Source organism: Melampsora larici-populina (genome assembly GCF_000204055.1).
Source record: "Melampsora larici-populina 98AG31 unplaced genomic scaffold MELLAscaffold_38, whole genome shotgun sequence".
Classification (NCBI taxonomy): domain Eukaryota; kingdom Fungi; phylum Basidiomycota; class Pucciniomycetes; order Pucciniales; family Melampsoraceae; genus Melampsora; species Melampsora laricis-populina.
The window spans coordinates 128,622-148,973 of record NW_006768802.1 but is presented as its reverse complement, the minus strand read 5'-3'; the positions used below and the strand labels follow the sequence as shown (position 1 = coordinate 148,973).

Genomic DNA, 20,352 nt, shown 5'->3' with positions numbered 1-20,352 from the left:
ACTGCCAAAAAAAATCTGGGCACCAAGCCGGGCACGTGCCCGGATTCTACTTTGTATCCCCTAATTGATTCAAGATTAAAGAGATAAGAATGAAAGAGTTACTGGTAGGAATCACGATGTTAGTGATATAGAAGAGCGCTGATGGCTATGGATCACGTAAGAGTGATGAAAGAACAATCACCTGTTGGAAGGTGTGAAGGTAAAGAGACGTAATGTTTGAGTAAAGAAAACAGTGAGTACGCAAACAAAGGCTCTTTATATAGTATATTGTTCTTAGACATAGGTTAACAACTTCTACACAGGTTGGGACTATCATGCACCACATTGGGCGTATTGAAACAAAGAATAACTCATGATAGGAGAAGAGAGAGATGAGTTGAAAGCTAGGACAAATGCGGACATGGTTGTTAAGTAGAGAAAATAGGATGTTAGCAATGGTTGAAATTCAATACCCCCCCTCAATGTGAACATCCTATGATCGGATTGTTTTTGTAAGGTATTAATGTTGTGGTCGAGGTAATGCTTTGGTGCATATGTCAGCAAGCATTTCTTTTGTGTGAATGTAAGTCAGAATAATGATGCTTGCTTCTACTTGTTCCCTGATCCCGTGAAGATGTACTTGAAAGTGTTTTGATCTGTGTTTGAAGAGCGGATTCTTTTGAAGTGCAAGTGAGCTTTGATTATCGCATAAAAACTTTGTTCCTCCAATTTGAGGACAGCCAAGATCATCCAAGATTTGTTGTAAGAAGACCGTTTCTTGAGCAGCCTCATACGCGGCCCGATACTCGGCCTCAGTTGAAGAAGTTGACACTGATGGTTGCTTTCAAGACCGCCAACTAACACAACCATTACCTAATTTTGAAATATAACCTGAAGTGGAGCTTCTAGTTGTTGGACATCCCACATAATCTGAGTTGGCATAGACTTGTAACACACTTGATCCCCCTCCCAATACCAATCCATCCTGATATGTACCTTGAAGATAACGTAATGTTCTTTTAAAAGCCGCCCAGTGTTCAAGTCCCGGTTTCTTTAAGTGTTGAGCTAGTTGACTTGCAGTGAAGGCTAAATCCAGACGAGTGCACATGACGAGATAATTGAGCGAACCCACTGCTCTGTTGTAGTTCATGCCAGTTGCCAGGAATTGCTGATGATCTTTGTCCGAAGCTGAAGACAGATAACACTGCACCAAATTGAAAATTTACCGTGGAGTTTAGAAAATTGAGCAGACATAGAAAATTATAGAGAAGCTGGCAAGGGTCAGAAAAATATGAAAAAATCTTGGGAGGGCCCTTTGATGCATTCCGATTGTCTGGCATATTTTTTCATATTTTTAAAACCACAATGCATATAATACTACACAAAATATAATATCTTCTGGGCAGAAAATATAAAAACCAACAAACAGTGATATTGAGTAGTCTTGGAGAGAGACAAAAATACACAAAAATATGCATATTGTTCCTATGGCTGAGACCTTGGATTTGAGTATTTTTTGTATTTTTAGTGTGCAGATTGTTGATTGTACTAACAAAAAACCTCCAAGTTTCTCAGATTACAACCTGTAACACGGATTGGAATTTGGCCACTGGAATTCTATATCCCTCATATCTTTTGCAATTCTGGGTCAAAACACTTGGTAGTTAGCTGATTAGGAAGCCATTAAGTGCATTTGAATGTTATGCCAATGCGTCAAATCTGTAGCTCCGCTACAAAAAAACCTATTTGTCTTCAAAACAATTTCCTATATAGCCACATAGATATTCTTTGGGATTAGATGCAGGTTTTTTGTCTCAATGACAGATATAGTCACAGAGTTTGGCTTTCCAATGAACAAAAAATCAAGTGGTTTGACCAAGAATTGACAAAGATATAAGGGATTGTTGAATTCAAATTATGCCCTCCAATGTCTGTTACAGGTTGCAATCTAACAATCCTGGAGGTTTTTTGTTAGTACAATCAACAATTCTCACACTAAAAATACAAAAAAATACTCAAATCCAAGGTCTCAGCCATAGGAACAATATACATATTTTTGTGTATTTTTTTCTCTCTCCAAGACTGCTCAATATCACTGTTCGTTGGTTTTTATATTTTCTGCCCAGAAGATATTATATTTTGTGTAGTATTATATGCATTGTGGTTTTAAAAATATGAAAAAATATGCCAGACAATCGGAATGCATCAAAGGGCCCTCCCATTATTTTTTCATATTTTTCTGACCCTTGCCAGCTTCTCTATAATTTTCTATGTCTACTCAATTTTCTAAACTCCACAGTAAATTTGCAATTTGGCGTAGTGTAAGTTCCGGGAATCATTGGAGTAGTTACTGGATGGCAATCTTGCATACCATACTCCTCCAACATGCTAAGGATATATTTGTCCTGAGTGAGAGTGATGGTTTGGGCTTGTTGATCACGTTTGAGTTGCATGCCCAAGTAGAATGTGCAGTCTCCCATATCTTCCATTTTGAAACAAGATTGAATTAATTTCAAGAAATGTTCAGTCTCCCATATCTTCCATTTTGAAACAAGATTGAATTAATTTCAAGAAATGTTCAGTGTTCTTACCCATGACGAGCATGTCATCAACGTGGACATGAACAAAACAGCGCCAAGTGGGATCATTAGAGATAAAGAGACAGGGATCGGACTTGGATGGAGAGAAATTGATAGATTGAAAGAATGTTTTAACCATGATGTACCAACATTGTGGAGATTGTTTAAGGCCGTACAGAGATCTGTTGAGTAGTAAAACGATATTCTTGCCGGTGAGCTTAGGAGTGTAACCTTGCGGGATCTTGATGTAGAGGAATTCTTCCGGAATTCCATTGAGAAACGCTCCCACTGCATCCATAAGTCTTACCTCCATGTCCTCGATGCCACACACACTTAGCACCAACCTCATACTTGCAGCTCTGCCTGTAGGGGCATATGTTTCATTGTATTCTAAGCCGGGTATTTGGGAGAAGCCTTGTGCACAAAGTCTAGCTTTATGTTTGATGATGACATTGTCCTGATCCGTATTCAGTCAGAATGCCCACATGGTACCCAGCGCATGAGCACCGGCAGGTAGTTCCATTTCCGTGAACACACCCATGTCAATCAAGGCATTAAGTTCCTTCTGAATTGCAGTTTGCCATTTGCTGGAATCAGGTCTAGACATGGCTTCACAATAAGTGTGCGGCTCAAGAGATTGAAGACTGGCTAGGTTCGCACGTCAACATCGAGTAGTGATGATATTGGACAGATCAATGGAACTGGAGATAGCTTTTGGAGCAGTCGCAGTCGCTGGAACATAAGAGTAGGTGGGACAACCATTGGATTCAGGTTCGATCTGTGGTGTTTCTTCAATCCTTGGCTCTTCCACCTGTGGTTCTCTTTCAGGAGGCACATCATCATTCTGAGGTTCTTCTACTTGCTGATCATTCCGAGATTCTTCAGGGTTAATCGGTTCTGAAGGCGATGAGATGGGATCAGAAAAAGAGATAGACTTGGGAATGGACATGCCCTCATCTTCAGTTAGAGGATGATAGGGTTCAGGTGAAGTGAGTTCTTCAGTAGGTTGATCAAGATGAATGTCTTCTAGAAAGTGATCATCGCTGTTGCCGAACTTGGATTTGGAAGCGTTCAGAACAAGAGGATCAGAGAAGGGAAAGATTTCTTTGTTAAAGATAACATCATGATTATAGATGACTCGATGATCATCCAGCAGGTAAATTCTATAGTTATGCATGGTGCCTTGATAACCTAGAAGGACTCCCTTCTTTGCCACATCAGAGAACTTGCTAGTACAACGTTCCTTACCAACGTGTACATAAGCTAGACACCCAAAAACGCGCAGATGAAAATAGGAAGGTGGTTTACCAAACCAGTTTTCATGAGCAGTGATGAAGTTATCACGAGCAAATGGGGTGATGTTTGCAAGATAGACGGGGGTAGCAACAGCTTCAGCCCAAAAAACCAGAGGCAGATTTGCTTGTTTAAGCAACGCTCTGGCTTTCTCCGTGGTAGTATTATTACCTCTCTCAGAGATAGGATTTTGTTGAGGTGTGTAGGGCGCAGTGAAATCCATTTTGATGCCTTCATGATTGATAAACTCAGTGAATTGCTTGGATGTATACTCTCCTCTGTTTTTGTTGACAAGAGTTTTGATTTTAAGATTTGTTTGATTTTCAACGAGTGCTTTGGTTGAACAGAATAAGAGAAAGTCTGACATTTGGATTTTAAAATGTAAACAAATTTATAATTGGATTTTTGATCTGTGAATTTAAAATAGTATCTACCGCCGCCGAGAGAAGGAGGAGAAATTACACCACTCAAATCACTATGTAACACAGATAAGCGATCACAGGTGTTGGGAAGATGACTTTTAAAGGGCAGGTGGTGTTGTTTAGAGAGAATACACGGTTCACAAGAGTCAGGAAAGATAACTCCAGGACAAGCTTTCTCCAAGGGGACTTGTCCAGGATGGCCTAGGCGCCTGTGAAGAGTAGCTGGGTAAATTTGAGTGGATGCAGAGAGTGAGAGTTGAGGAGACTTGCCCAAATCAAAGTTGACTTCCATAACTCCACTCTTGGTGTCCCCAGTGAGTACCACATCAGAATCAACAACCACACTGAAGCTAGAATCCGGAGTAAAGTTGAATGAGCAGCCCTTTTGAACCAAGGCGACCATGCTGACCAGGTTTGTTGCAAGCTGAGGCACATGGAGACAGTCCGTGAAAGAAATTGATTTTCAATCATGAGTTCCGGACACAGTTCCGGTTCCAATGGCTTGGATTTGTTCTCCGTTGGCAACATGAATGATGGTGTTGCAAGGTCAATAACTAGTAAAGCAAGATTGAGAGCTAAACATCAATTGCAATGCACCAGAATCAAGAACAGGTTTACCAGTGAGTGTGGCATTGAATACGTAGGTAGCAAGAACCGTACCACTGATGGTGTTGTTTGCTGTTCCTCAATTAGACGTACATTGATTCTTACAAACAGGCTTGAGTTCAGGATGCAGTTGATAACATTCATCAGCAGTGTGAGGAGTGAGTGGATTATGAGAACCATTTAAACAACACTCATAGGTGATAGCACGTCGTTCCACACCTAGAGCAGCAGGAGGTGATGTAGAACTGGGTTGATAATCTAATACTACAGTCAAACCTCTGCAATCTGGTCCTTGAAAATCTGATAACCTCTGATATGCGGTCAAATTTTGGTCCACCAAGCTTGGTTTTTAGCAGGGAGTTTGACTCTAAAATCTGATAACCTCTGCTATCCGGTCCAAAAGGCATCCACCAAGCCCACCGGATTTCAGAGGTTTGACTATATCTGCTGAAGATGTTCAAAGACTTGACTAAGAGTAAGAAGAGTATTGGCTGTTTTGGCTGTATGAGCGAGTAAGTCGCGAGTGGAGTGATAACAAGGAGAAAGTTTATAGAGTAACATATGGGCTAATATATCATCATCTATTTTGAAGGAAACATCAGTCATCTTGTGTGTGATTTTTTGATACTCAGTAAGAAAAGTAGAGAGAGAATTGTTGGAACATATAAGATTAAGAAATTTTCTGAGAATACAAGCACGGTTACGTGCTTTAGTAGAAGCGTAAAGTTTAACAAGGGCGTCCCAGATTGCTTTTGGATCTTTGATATTGGATGAGTTAATGACCAGAGCTCTGTTCTCGGGACTTAGCTTCCGGTATATGAACCCTGCAGCTTTCTTGCAACAACACTGATAGTCAAGCTTGACTGCTGCTGAGGCATCTTCCGCTGGTTCAGCTTCAGAGCCATCAACAATCACATCTAAGTCGCCCTCCATGAAGTGAGCAAGCATGAGAGGCGACCATCATTGCCAATCATGTTCAAGAGGAGCAATGTGTGAAGCTTCAGAGGTGGAATTGTGATTCGACATTACTTGGGTAATTTGGGAGGGATTTTTGTTGGTGATTGTATTGGTGGGTGTTGCAGGTGTTGACAAAGTAGATGATACTTTGTCGTTCATAGAAGAATAATAGCGCTGAATCTGGTTAAGATGAATGGGCTGGGCTCATAACCTAAAGAGATAGGAATGAAAGGGTGACTGGTAGGAATCACAATGTTAGTGATATAGAAGAGCACTGATTGCTATGGATCACGTAAGAGTGATGAAAGAACAATCACCTGGTAGGAATCACAATGTTAGGGATATAGAAGAGCGCTGATGGCTATGGATCACGTAAGAGTGATGAAAGAACAATCACCTGTTGGAAGGTGTCAAGGTAAAGAGACATAATGTTTGACTAAAGAAAACAGTGAGTACGCAAACAAAGGCTCTTTATATAGTATATTGTTCTTAGACATAGGTTAACGACTTCTACACAGGTTGTGACTATCATGCACCAGATTGGGTGTATCAAAACAAAGAATAACTCATGATACAGCCCTTTGCATAATTGATGACTTTGAAGAAAAAAAAACCTCGAGTTTTCAAATAAAAAACCTCGAGTTTTTTCGAAAAGTAACCAAGTTTTGTGAAAAAGCTGCTGAGTTTTTCAAAAAGTCAGTGAGTCTTTTTTGGAAACCTGGCTCAGTAATTCCAAAAGAGAAAGAGCTCGCTCAGTTTTTGAAAAACTCAATGAATTTTTGAAAAACTCGATGAATTTTTGAAAAACTCGATGAGTTTTTGAAAAAAACTTGCAGGTTTTTTTTGAAAACTCAAGTGTTTTCTTTTTTTCCAAAGTCATCAATTCTGCAAAGGGCTGTAGGTGTAGAGAAAATAGGATGTTAGCAATCGTCGAAATTCAATAAAGATCACAGCCTGCAAGCAAAAAGGGTCAAATAGGCGAACCGGCAGTTGATAGATTGCTTCACATCACATTAAAGTTTATTGAGGCTCAAACTTCCAAAAAGTTTCCTTGCTTGAAGTGCCATTGGTGGCTTTCGGGCCTCCGCTATCAAGAGTCAAGAAAGTCAGCTACATATCCCTACACTGCGTGCCCCTAAGCTTAATCAAGTCTTTACGGTGTGCCCCGCGGGCTGGAGTAGGTGACCCGTACGGGGCTTACGGGGCTATACACGCGACAATTTGGTCGGGTCTTCAGCTTCTGGACTGAGATCGACCTTATGAAAAAGTAGAATACAACACCTTGTCAGATGGCACGTATCAATGAATTCAGACGACTATGGCTCCAGCCTTTCTACGTTCTCAATGCGATCGCAAGCACAGCTCCCACTATTTTTCTCTTGTGTCGTGTAGAAAGGACCGAGGCACTGGCAATAGCAGTGCCACTCAGTCTGATGCCATTGATGGTGATGGGCCGACTGAGGGTAATTCGTCAACGTATGAAACTGAATGAGGTGTGTGAGGGTATGTGTGCGTGTGTGTCTACGCGAGTCTGAGTGTTCAAAACTGTTGACTTTGATTCATTTGGCTCATAGAAACGCTAGGTGAGACGGTGTGTGATCACCTTTGGCTCTCGTCTGCTTTTCAGCTCGTCCGAGTTGCAAGCTGGCGGTGGTTTGTGATCTACTTGGGTTTTTGGATCTGTGCGATCGTTCTCCCTTTGGAGCTTCATAGAGATATAGAAATCCTGATGTTTGCATGAGTTATATGAGCAGTGCTTCGTAGGCTGATTGAGAAGCCAAAGTATGGAGGGCGTTCCAAGATTAGAACAATGGTGCCTAGTGTCAGTCGCGCGCTTTTATCTTAATTTTCGTAATGCAGATTCTTACCGAAGATTCATTGACCTGATACCTCATGAGATGAAACAGATATTTACGCGGGAGGTGATGGGTCGAACCTTAGATTCGCTAGAAGGTCTTTCACCCGGTGAAATGTTAGCAATGGATGAGAATAAGCTTCGGGAACGGATGAAGTCAAACGAGGCTAGCTATAGTCGAATGATCAATCAAGAAAAGCATTGGATTGTGCTCCCTGTATGGGATCAACGGACGAGGAGGGGGCCGGGCTGGAAGGATATGGAAGCTTTGATGGCCAAGGTCTCGATGAGGTGCATAACCACCCTCATCAAAGCTTTGCGTTACGCTTACTGATTGATCGGTCTCGGTTTAGTCACTCTTCTGAGCGGCTCGAGTTCGTGATTTTGGACTTGAACGGATCAGAAACTTTGGACGATGAGCTCGAGCTGGGTTTGGTCTCCCCGCGAAAGCTCTCTCCTTCACCCTGGGTCCTTTTGCGTTTTAGTCGAGGAAAAGAAATCAAACGACTACCAGCGAGACCCGCTGAAGATGGCGATGAGTCGGATGATGACATGGAAAAGCTCGATCGTGATGAAACCCCGGAGAAAAGGGTTATATGTTGGAGTGAAGTAGGTCATTTGACGAACACCTTTTATCCAGGCCCTTCATGCTATATATATATATATTATAAGAACACTGACTCGGCCAACGCTGACCCCCTTTGTTCATTGTTTAATTGAAATCGAGCTGCAGGGATTGATAGCTGAATTTGCACTTGGTAAGTTCAGCTTCAATCCTATTATCTCGACACATTCATGCCGATATATGCTGATCGGTCCTCGCACAGCGGACTTTTCAGAATCAGGCTCACAGACGCTGATCGACTCAGTCAAAAAGTATTGAGCCCGGCTCAAGTGTCTCTTGATAAACTTTCTCAACATGTCATGTCAAACACAGCCAGTGTGATTCACCGTGCCATCAGTACTAGTGCCGCAGTACTAGAGGAGTATCATGAAATAATTTCAAAGACATGTGGTAGATACAATGAGATTCAAAACACAAAGGATAGTCCATTTCCAACCTCAAGGGAAGAAGAGCTGTACCAACACCCAAATCGAAACGAAACGCACCGAAATATCGGGTTATTTTATTTCGTTGCGAAGGTACCGAAACGCAATCAAGCGAAATCGCAGTTTGAACCGAAACGCTTGAAGTCCCCAAAGGGTTTTGGTGCGTTAGATAAACCGCAATTCGAAACGAAATCGAACCGAAACCGCAATTTATTTCGGTTTTTGCAGGTACAAATAGGATACAAAGATTGGAGAGGAGGAGACACATATATTAGGAGTTGAAGTTTTAGCTTTGAGATAATCAAAGAAGTATACTATATTCAATAGATCAGGTGATTCAAGTTTTTTGAGCTGAACGAAGAAAGAAAATGAAGAAATCACATTTGTTGAAAGAACTACAACTAGAAAACATGTGAGAGTCAAGTCTTCTTGAGCCACTTTGACTGTAATCTTCTGGTAATGATGGACAATGTAAGGGAAGAGACGTGACAATAACTATCAGCAGCGAACAATAGCTTTTCTGATCATGCACGATAGCTTGTCTGATCGTTCTTCCCTTTACAGGGTATGATGACGCTATAAAAATGATGCTGTCACCCAAAAATGTTGATTACACACCTCATCAGCGAAATGTGAAACTTTATAGACGCTCAAAGTTGGAGCAAGCTCAAGAAAAGTTGTGAGAGTGGGTTTAAGAGAACACTTGAACCTGTTCAAGACGGACAAAAGGAACTGGACGTGAGGAAACAACTTTTGGACGATGTCAATAAAAAGTTCAGATGAGGAAAAGAATGCACAACAGTTCGAAAAGGAAGAGAACTACTGATAGGTGAAAACCTCCTCTCACTTCTCTTTTCACATGTAGTGGACTGGGAAACACCTTGCCTTCACCTTTAACAAACTCGCAACCAACCGCAGCATATTTCGGTTCGTTGCGAGTTGCGGTTCATCAAATCTGGTTTCGGTTCGGTTGAACCGAAATCACGATTTTGCTCATCTTATTTCGGTGCGGGAGGACCGCAATCACATTTCGTTTCGTTTAAACATCTAAATCGCACCGAAATCGCACCGAAACTGAAATATGTTGCGGTGCAATTTGGGTGTTGGCTGTACAATAGGTGAGACAGGCATCATCACAAAGTGGAATTGATCTAGTATGCCAATTGTCGCCGAGTTTGTCGCGCATACTCGCGTGCGTGTCTTCTTAGACGCTTGGCCTCATCTATCTGTGCATTGAACATATTAGAGGCAACGCTTCCTGTGGTGAGTCCTAATCGACCTCTGCCACTGTAACCAGAAATGACTGTGGATGCAAAGTGGGATGGTTCAGTAGGCCAACATATCATCCAAGTACTGACGATCTTGCGGATACCCACCTGAGGCAGGCCCATATGTGCTTCCGCAAAGGCTTCCGCTTCCATAGCCGTAACCCACACCCCTCATCCCAGAGCCATAGCGTGGTCTATAGCGAGACGCTAGGCCACTGCTCAGAGGTAGCCGTGAGGTGCCCCAAGATGACATCGTTCCTGATATGGGAAAACCGCCATAGCCATATCCACCATAGCGAGACCCCCCTATAGGAAGGAACATGTTAGCTCGAGAAAAACATCATAATGATATGATCACGTACAGTAAGAGGAGCCCATCAAACCCAGTCTGATGCGCTCTTCTTCCGCCATCATCTGATAACGGAGTGCGCGCTCCTGGGAAGACAAATTATGTGTTTCCCCAGTCAGTTTGATTTCACCTAGAGGTTAGAAAAAACATAGATTTACCTCTTCACAAAGTTCTTCGAATTGAAGGCGGCTGTTCCATCTAGCTAGGCGCTCCGCTTGACTAATATTCATCAAGCGTAATTGTTCCTCATACATGGCAAGTGATTCATACGACCCTGCGTAGACCAAGTCGTTTCATCGTCCATGAGCTACTTTTTTGATTCTGAAGGTATACTTGATTGAACAAAGGTTAAACAATCTCACCATAATAGTCAGTTGGACAATTATAATAATCGCCCAACAACATCGGGTCATAAGCTGACATGAATCCTGGTTGACAGTATGCCATATCTGCACCGCTATAGTAGTCGGGATAATTGTTGAACACCACTTCACTTCGACCAGTGTGTGGGCGCCAAACACCACCGAGGTCATAACCACCTCCGCTATCTAAAATCTCATGGACATCGTTGAGTATGAAAGAGGATTGCACGTGAAGGTTAAAGACAATAGCTAATATACTTACAGGGATAGTCATAGCTTGAAGCAATGCTTCCGCCGTCTGAAAAGAAGAGAGATGATTTGATTAGCTTGAGATGAAAAATCTTCAGTTAAAGTATGGAACTCAACATTGTGATCCACGACTTGAATACCGCATTCTTGGACTTTGAAAATGTAAGGGTTTTTCGCAAATGGTAAATGTTTATATATATCAACAGGGTAGAGAGCCAGCTCTTTCTGAACTTGAAGTAGACGACTTCAGCAGGTACAAAGACCACGAAATTGTGAAATCAAAAAAAAAACTTTGCACTAAACTAATTTTGTCGTCAATAGTGCCACAACGTGTTGAAAGGTAAAGAAATGAGTAGAAGCTTTCCACTATAGAAAGCGTGAGCGCTGTTGATAAGTTTTTCAGCAAGGGAAAAAGAAGAAACGCGGTTCTCTTTAGAAACTCAAAAGGCGAGGTGACTCAAATGCTAAAATGAAATGTTTGAAGGTTGGCATTGGCGAATTCAATTTTGGAGTTAGTTGAACGGGACAACGGTGGCCATCTTAAGTGGTTACACCTTTTTATCAGCTGCGCACCTTGAGTCCAACTTGCTTCATCGAAGAGTTGATCCGTTCTCTGTGAAACAATTCCTCTTCGGTCGTCATAGACCAATGATGTCACCGGTCATACACATCTATTTTAGTCTACAATCCAGTGCTTCAGTGTGTTTCTGAAGTGATGTTAAGACTGGAAACTACCTGAGCTACATCCTTTCACCAGTCCACTTTGCAAGCCCCACATCAAAGATCTTGTAATTCTCCGCATCTCCAACAATAGAACACATGATCAATAGCCTTGAATTTTCTTCTCTGCGCACATTTACACAGCAGTTGACTAGACCATCGCCTCTTTCACCTCGGCGACGAACGTGAAACAGATTCCAAGGATATAGCATTGCTTCGGTGACCTCCACATATGCAGAGCACGAAATAGGGGGGAATTGATGTGATCACTAGACACTAGCTGTCTGAGATGAACGGATTGATCACACAGTGACGCTTCACCACTAGTGCCCCACAAAGTGTATTATTCCATAACCAGCATCCACTCATGTCATTGAGAGTAGGAAGGCTTGAAAATCATCATCGTATATATGGTATATGGTACGGTGCGGTATGACAGACATGATTTGGTCAATAGGCTTCAACAACTTTTTGTGAGGTGTAAAGTGGGTTGAATATTATCAAGAGATTCTCATGCATCTCAAAGCTTCAAACGCAGAGATCAAATGGCAAGGCGCAAAAAGCAGGTTAGAAGAAACCAACCAGAACTCTTCAATACATACTATTGTTTTCAAGAAACAATCTTGGGTCAAATAACAGCCTCTCAAGTTAATCTTGATTCTGTAGAGCTGCTCTGGGCTAATAATTTCATGTTTCTGCCCTATAATATCAATACAGAATTCCGTAGACTCCCGATATAAGAAAAGTCTTACTGCAATCACCGCTGTTCATCAATGAAATACGTTTAAAACTCTGAACTAGACTTAAAAATCTAATGGGATTCCTTCATACTCATCAATACCCAAGGCCAGATTAAGATTCTAATAAAAGGTAAAAAAACAAATCAATAAACTTAAGACAAAGAAAACCAAATAAGTGAAACAGATTTGAAATCCAGGAAAGCTTACCTGTAAGCATTGAGTTGCAGCTCCCTTCAATAAGTTATCCAAAACACCCACAACTACTACACGAGATCCAGAACTATGTACTTGAACTCCACCTCCGATCCAACCGTGTTTTCCTTCGATTTCCCAAACTTCGGGTACCCCATTCCTTCTCCATTTTAACATTTTCTCACCTGAATATCTTTTTTCAAATAATTGATGAACTTCATTAGAGGTGATAGTTTTCTTGAGTGGGATTGATGCAGTTGCAATGATACCACTGAACCATGGTGCCACTGATGGTACAAATGCTACTTCTAAGGATTCAGGTGACATTAAGGAACTAAGTTGAAAGCCTGCTTCTCGTTCGTGGATGTGACCGGTGAGGGAGTATGGTTTGACACAATGTTTAAGATCTTCAGGAGTTACCTTTGGCGCATTACCTTTCTTGGTTCCAGCACCACTATAACCTGAGACACCAAATACCGTCGGGGTATGCGAGATATAAGGCAGAAGAGGTGCCAAGAGCAATTGAACATTTGTTGCATAACAGCCTGGGTTGGAAATCCTTCGTGACGCTTGTATCTTTTCTCGATTGTACAATTCTACCAGGCAAAAAACAAAAAGCAAGCGACGCAAGATTGTGAATGGATTCGTACAATAGCAGGTATAAGGAAGGATTTGACTTGGAGGAGACAGTAGAATTAGAGCTCTAAACTCAAGAAAATTCAAGGTGCGGAACGAGTGAGGAAGTGAAAACATTCGATTTCTGAAATCAAGAGCAGTGAAATGGTAGCAGGGAATGAAACGATGGGATCACAGCACATAGACGAATACAAATTTAGATTCAAGGCGCACCCGGTAAGCCATATGTCCAGCCCTGCTCGAATCGATAATCGGCGCTTAAGTCTACTACCACACTTTTCTTCTCTGGGGAAGCTTGATCAATCGCATCCACAAAAGGTTTGCAGATCCCATTGGGAAGCGCCATAATCCATGCATCCACTTCGCCGTGCTTCTCCATCTCTCCTACGTCTTTTGCACTAAGGTTCTCGTATGTGATGTTTGACTTGTTGTAGTTTTCAAGCTTCTGGCCTGCCAATTCTCTCGACGAGACATGAGCGAGTGAAAGACTAGGATGCGAGTCCAATAGCGATACGAGTTGAGAGCCTGTGTAACCACGGGCGCCGATCAAGCCAATTTTGCGTTGAGCTTGAGTCGCATAACCTCGGCGCTGACCGTACGCCATCGTTGAGAATTGACGGGTGGTACTGGGACTAGCATGCTGGGTCGAAGTGGGTTTCATGTGAGTTAATGGTAAATAATTCCGTGGGACACGTTCATCGTCAACCAAGCTCTTGACCACCTGCTCAATCTCATTGATATCTTGAATCCCGTAGTAAAGTAAACTTTTTCCAGCTCTAGTAAAGCTACCATCAGACTTATCAAAATGCCACCCTTTGTTTTCATCTTCACTTTCATTCGTAGTCCAGATCAATTTACGGAAATCTTTTCGGATCGAAGCCCAAACATTATCCAAAACTGCATTCAAGACTCCATTTCGATTGGTCAAAAGCTTAGTCAAGACAGGTACCTTATCAGGAGGATGAGAGATGATCGCAACTACATCAAATGGCTCGTCCCCGTAGATAGTGTAAGGATGTTTTGCCAAATCGCTGAAAAATTCTGCTACACTCAATTTGCCTGATTGAACATCTGGGTCTCGCTCCTGAAGTACCTTGCGCAGACGGTCTTTGCCAATCGAGTTGATATCAGAGTGCTTGTAAAGTTTGTAGCCTCGTCGTAAGAGGGTACCAGCCCCGGAATCGGTGAATAATTCTTTTTGTAAATCCCCAGGTGCGATGATGGCGACAGAAGTGGAGCGAGGGAGATGATCGAGAAGCTCTTTGATTTCTCGGATTTTCAGTTTGGTGCCATATTTGACCCATTCTTGTTTCATCAGATCATTATATTCCTAGCAATTCGAAAAGCCAGTACATCAGTTATCATGTCAATTCTCAACACTATGAATGATATGGAGAAAAAAAAACTAACCTCGTCTAGATTGATCACATCCAACTTCTCCTGAGTGACACCATGGTATAGACCACCCTTTTCATTCAAGAAGACGACCTTTAATGGCTCAAGAACTTTAGCAAGTTCACTAGTTGCCACATCGGCATTTACATTCAAGATTTGACCATCTTTAGTTTCAGCCAAACTTGTCAGGATTGGTAAAGCACCAGCTCGAATACTTGCTTCAATCGGTTCTTTGTTAACTTTAGTAATTTTACCCACAAAACCATACTTCTCCCGGTCGAGATAATCTGCTAAGAAGACTCCGTTAGTGATTGGTCTAGCACGAGTACCGAGCTTCTCTAAGGCCTCTACAAGTTTAAGGTTCTCAGATAAAAAGACTTGACGAGCGATTTCGAGGGTCTTGGCGTCTGTGATCCGAATTCCATCAATATAATCGGGAGTTACTCCAGCGTCTTCCAAAAGCTATGTAAGATGTCAAGTCAGTTATCGATAGCTGATGAAAAATTAGATAAAAGACTGACTTTGTTTAACTGAGGACCCATACCATGACACACGACTGGGTACAAGCCAACTCGGTTGAGGAAACTCAAACTAAGAGAGAGAGATTCGAGATCATCCGACAAGATCGCACCACCGACTTTGAGGACGGCAAAGGTAGAAGCAGTAGAGAAGATTCGAAGGTATCTTTCCACTTCATGTTTAGAGGCAATCGAATAAAGTAATCTAACAATCGTTTCCTATTTTGATGAAGTTCGGGGAGTTTCAGATATAAAGCTTGCGAATGTTTTGATAGTGGCAAGAGAAGGACTACCTACACGATCAGAATCGATCCGACTAGCTGCTGAACTTCCTAACCAACGTTTACCGAGCTCTTGTCCCTCAGGTGTTTGAGAGGCCCTGACCATAAGGTCATGTTGTCTAAAGATATCTGTAGAAACAGCCAACTTGTTCACTTGAGGTTTGCTGAAGGCCGATCGGAAACCTTTGAGAGTTGAAGTGGATGTAGAGATTGAACGTTTTAAATTGATTTGAGCACCCAAGGCAGTGATTCTGTGAGACATCTTTAATGCTGAGTTTGTTAATGTAAGATAAGTGCTACGAAGAAGAAGGAAACGAAGAAGTAAAGAAGTAAAAGTCAAGAAGGTAATCAAGAAACCCCGCAAAACAAGATGACTTGAATGGTCAACAGTGAACACCAACCCTAAGTAGACTAGAAATTAAGATCAATGACACTTTCGATCAAGAATCACTACAAAAGTAACTAAAACTGTGCAGACCAACTTCAACTTCAGTGTGAACTGTGTGAAGCAGTGGAATCTCTCAGAAGACACTTGAAAGATTTGCCCTTCAGATCTTACAAGTCATGGTGGAGTTCTGAGGGCAGCAGATCAATTCCTCAACATCATTTTCTCAGAGCGCTCTTCAAAACTCGGCACTACGTATATCCTTCATTTCTTAATGTAGATTGATGCCACATGATCCATCCATCCACTTCGCAACTGACTCCCAAAAAAGAATATCAACAAAACGACATGAAAACCCAAACAAAAACCAATCGGTATTGGTATCAAGATGATAAAATGATCCTTAAACCCTTCAGAAAAAAGAAAAATTACAAACTTTGAAAACTTGTTGAAAAAATTGCTTATACAAAACTTCATACCATACAAATTCTTCATTCTAATTTTTATAAACCAAACAAAAAAATCAAATACTTTCAAGAAAACACAAAATCTTTCACTCTTTTGAAACTTCACTCAATCAATGGTTGCGCTTCATCCATTCGAACTGGTACAGAATCAATGGTATTCGTCGATCCACTGATACTCACCGCCCGACTTGTAGGAAGGGGAGGTGGATGGTAAAGAATGCTAGACGGTCTAGGTCGAAAGCTAGTCCTCTTACTAACTTGAATTTGTGGCGGCTTAGGTACAGGTTTAGGTAAAGGAGGATTAGTATTCGTACTCCTTTGAAGGAGTGGAGGTCGATTTATTGTCGAGACCAGTTGTGGTCGAGGAATAGTAGGAGCGTGGGAAGAGGGCTGCGGAAGGGCGGTGGAATGATGTGTTGAGTTGGAAAGACTAGACGGTGCTCGAGGTGGAAGATTGGAAGGCCGCATAGATGATGCTAACGAGCTTGACCGAGTGATAGATGAAGGTACACCATGGTGTTGATCAATAGAGCGAGATCGGTTTGACGTGCCATGATGCTGGTAGAACGGCGTGGGGGTCGTAGGGTTGTAGTTCGACATTGAAGAACCGGTCCGTTGAGGATGTAGCGTCCCACTTCGCATGTTATAATTTGAACCACCCGTCGGCTGCGCGCCTATCCGACTGGCGGATTGCATCCCATTGTTGAAACCAGGGGTGGCAGACCCAAAAGGATTTGCACTCCCTCTCATCGCCACCATTGCCCCACTGACAGGTGGCTTCGACACCGTCCCCGACCTAGTTCGTTTCTTCACAGGTGATGTACTCCGAGACTGGGTTCCGGTCTGTTGTCGCTTCACAGGCGCGGTACCTGTCTTGGTTCGCTGAGATGATGGAATGAATGAATCGAATCATTGACACCGTGGCTCAAGCGAGATTACATGTATATCTTAGTAGCGCAACTGCTCACCTGATCTTTGGAGGCTGCCTCCTGTTCCAGCCTGGTCACCAAATCATCAAGATATCGGCTTCCATTGATGAGAAAAGGACGGCCACGGCTGTTTTCCCACTGCGGTATGAGTTCCTTCAATTGCGCTTCTAACTGACCAACACTCCCAGCAAGACTATGAGTAAGTGTTTCGATTCAAACATGTAGCAAGACGAATCACCAGGGGGAAGGGAGAAGCCGGATATGAGGGGGTTTCTGATTCGCATGAGAAGCACTTCATTTACCTTTGGTTTCTCCTTTGTCACCCTTTTTCGAATCTTTTCCTCTCGAAGCAGCTTACCAGGATCATGACGTTTACCTTTGGCGAATCGATCTGGATCTTTTTCTGCCAACTTCAAAACAATTTGTATTAGTTTTTTGCCTTTGTAGGTCCCATTTTAAAAGAAGATAGATTATCAAAACGGCAGGAGCTGACTTGTAGGTCATGTGCTTCTTGAAGCAAGGTTGTGTACCGATCAAACAAATCTAGTACTGGTTTGCGATCTTCCAATTCTTGAAGAAGCTCTTGATACTTGGCATCATGGGCGGCTAACAACTCTTCAGAAAAGCAGCCTATTATAACGCCAAACACAGTCAACTAAAGTTCATTTCACTGATTCAGCGGATTGCAAACTGTATAAGAAGAAACTCAACTTGAGCTCATGATCTCCACTTCAGCGCGTTCCTCCTCACTTACATACATCTGATCCCATAATTGGAATATCAATTGACGCTTCTGGTCTACAAACTGTACCATGTGTTCCTTTCGTAGTTCGATCATTCGAGCCAGCTCTAATTGATATGCTTCTACACATTGGAGACTGAGTCCGCTCCACTGTTCCACAAAGTCTTCCTGATTTTCTTCAGGTACGTCCAGCTTCGTGTATTGGAGTGAATCATTTTAGTTTGGTTGGTAACATGCTGGTCACTGTCAAAGTTGGTTGAGAAACATAACTAACACAAACCCAAATCGGGCAAAGTTCATCATAGCAACGTTGAATTTCTTCCCCACGTTTTGAACTTTCGGTTTCAAGCCATAACCTTCGTGCTTCAGCGCGATTCAGGTTTTCCAAAGTAGGTTGCATTGGTATCGGTGTCCGTTGACCAAGAGAGGCGATGTCTCCAGTTTCAGTGACAGTGATGCCTTCGAAGCCGAGATGCAAGAGTACTTCAGCATCAAATTGAGCTTGTTGATGATCTTCGTTCGAGGATGAAAGTGGCGAGAGAGTAGGAGAGATTCCTAAATCGCCCCATAGATCAAAGATTACCTGAAAGTGCTGTGCCAGTGTTTCTGAGCGTGTGGACTGGTAATAGAGTTCCAAAGTGGTTTGATCGAAATGAGTTGTCTTCCTTATGAATGTCATCTATGATATAGACTTTCTGTTCAAATGTAAGGCACGCGACGAAGGGAAAGGCGCGTACCACTTCGCGTTCACATTGTTTGCAATGTTTTTCGAGTCTTTGAATGTATTCCAGACTAAGATCAGTACCAGAGCGTCCAGATTCTGGATTGGGGCCAGAAATGATTGCGGTGATGTAGTCTTGTCCAAGGATTGGGATATATCCTTCGAGGACTTGAATGACATTTTCAGCTTGAACCTCTCGTTCGCATTTGAGGTCGAGAAGCTCGCGTTCAATGTTTTGTAGCCTTTCTAGTCGTGGCACAAGTGCTTCTTTTCCATCAAGTGGTTCGAGATCAAGATGATGATGTGAATGGTGATTCAGACGGGCTCGAAGGGTTTGAATATGATCGGAGAGGTCTTCTACAGATTTTGTAAGTTTTTCGACTTCTGATTCGGCTTGCTTAGCTTGAAGCTCGATCGTCTTGAGAATGCAAGTATGAAGTTCAGTAATCTTTCCAGCCACTAGGAGTGTTGGTTCAGAATGACCCAGTGAGGTATAAAGTCGAATCAGATGATGTTGATGGTACGTGAGAGTGTTAGAGAGATGTACGAGTGGATCGATGGAGGCAGTTGAAAGTGAAGTTGAGATTGAAGATTGATCTGATTGATTGATGGTGTTACTACTATTCTCCATGTTGGTTTGTTTGCTTAGTTCATGAGATCGAGATGATGAACTTGATGATAAGTTGAAGTTGTATAGAGAATCGAGATCGGTGAGCTCAGCCTGCCAGTTGGATTGGGATTGGGAAGCTGGAGTTCGGGCTATCACTCGACAGATGTCACTCACTTCTCACTCTCTGTCACCAATCTGTCACATAACCGAGTCGCGTCAAGTCACCTGATCATCAGAACCCAAGGTGAACGATTTCTGATAGCGATAGAGCCTTGAGGGAATCCTGGCTGCTCTCATAGGGAAAGAGTAAAATACGCTTAACCAAAGTTTTCCGTAGCAGCAGTGTCAGCTCAATGTCGGCAACTTGGCTGTTAATCCTACACCGCATGGGTCGTTGTGATCGATAAGGAAAAATACCATGGATTGGCTTGTATCCAAATTCAAATTCTTTGCTGAAAACTTTGATGTGTTGGTCCCAAACTGTCCCAAACATTGAATTGGTAGTACTTGTTAAGCTAGATGAACTCGAGACATTTGTAGCTCGTAGTTTACATTACAGTGGATCCTTGAGGCTTATATGCTCAAGTCCATGATCTTCGTGTTCCTCGGGGCTTGTGGGCATTTCCACCTTGCTATTTCAAACGGTGAAGACTTAGCTTAACAAACTTGAGGAGACTTCCAGACTTCAGCTTTTATCACATCCATCTTATCAAGTCGGACTTTGTACTGACTTTATTGTTGTCTTTGGGGAGTGTGCAGTCTGACTTCTGGGCTACCATCTATTATGATAATTCCAAGCCCATCAAAGTCATGTTAGATCCTCGTCCCCTACTCTCGACTTGTGGGCATTGAGTGTTGGGCGTAAAATCCAAAAAAAGATATCGGTAGCAAGACTTTACAGCAAGATTTTTAGTTTTTGGGAGATGGAAGAGGAGCAGAGGGGCTGACAAATACTGGCTTCTTCGTCTTTTATTGAGTACACATATAACAATTTCCAGCATTGCTGAGTTCATACTGCGATCAATTTGTCTATTTTGTCTTTTGGGG

General features: G+C 42.3%; 4 protein-coding genes across 4 annotated transcripts; 1 reads left to right on the top strand and 3 right to left on the bottom strand.

Annotated features, from left to right (window-relative positions):
* Window positions 1-7,125: 7,125 nt before the first annotated feature.
* MELLADRAFT_109632 (uncharacterized protein) lies at window positions 7,126-8,025 on the top strand (the record flags this gene model as incomplete). Its single annotated transcript, XM_007413783.1, has 4 exons — window positions 7,126-7,339; window positions 7,411-7,489; window positions 7,601-7,658; window positions 7,744-8,025. 4 exons carry the CDS (start codon window positions 7,126-7,128, stop codon window positions 8,023-8,025), a joined length of 633 nt encoding a protein of 210 aa, XP_007413845.1.
* Window positions 8,026-9,892: 1,867 nt separating this feature from the next.
* Window positions 9,893-10,994, bottom strand: MELLADRAFT_109631 (uncharacterized protein; the record flags this gene model as incomplete). The annotated part of the gene is made up of 5 exons (XM_007413628.1): window positions 9,893-10,044; window positions 10,100-10,315; window positions 10,372-10,444; window positions 10,517-10,632; window positions 10,721-10,994. 5 exons carry the CDS (start codon window positions 10,992-10,994, stop codon window positions 9,893-9,895), a joined length of 831 nt encoding a protein of 276 aa, XP_007413690.1.
* A 1,351-nt stretch (window positions 10,995-12,345) lies between these two features.
* MELLADRAFT_44710 (uncharacterized protein) lies at window positions 12,346-15,802 on the bottom strand (the record flags this gene model as incomplete). Its single annotated transcript, XM_007413627.1, has 6 exons — window positions 12,346-12,549; window positions 12,637-13,217; window positions 13,471-14,587; window positions 14,668-15,114; window positions 15,174-15,389; window positions 15,468-15,802. The coding sequence occupies 6 exons, from the start codon at window positions 15,711-15,713 to the stop codon at window positions 12,493-12,495; spliced, it is 2,664 nt and encodes an 887-aa protein (XP_007413689.1).
* A 603-nt stretch (window positions 15,803-16,405) lies between these two features.
* Window positions 16,406-19,326, bottom strand: MELLADRAFT_65889 (uncharacterized protein; the record flags this gene model as incomplete). Its single annotated transcript, XM_007413626.1, has 8 exons — window positions 16,406-17,185; window positions 17,272-17,403; window positions 17,535-17,642; window positions 17,726-17,887; window positions 17,987-18,166; window positions 18,255-18,529; window positions 18,558-18,669; window positions 18,712-19,326. The coding sequence occupies 8 exons, from the start codon at window positions 19,324-19,326 to the stop codon at window positions 16,406-16,408; spliced, it is 2,364 nt and encodes a 787-aa protein (XP_007413688.1).
* Between the last annotated feature and the right edge of the window lie 1,026 nt (window positions 19,327-20,352).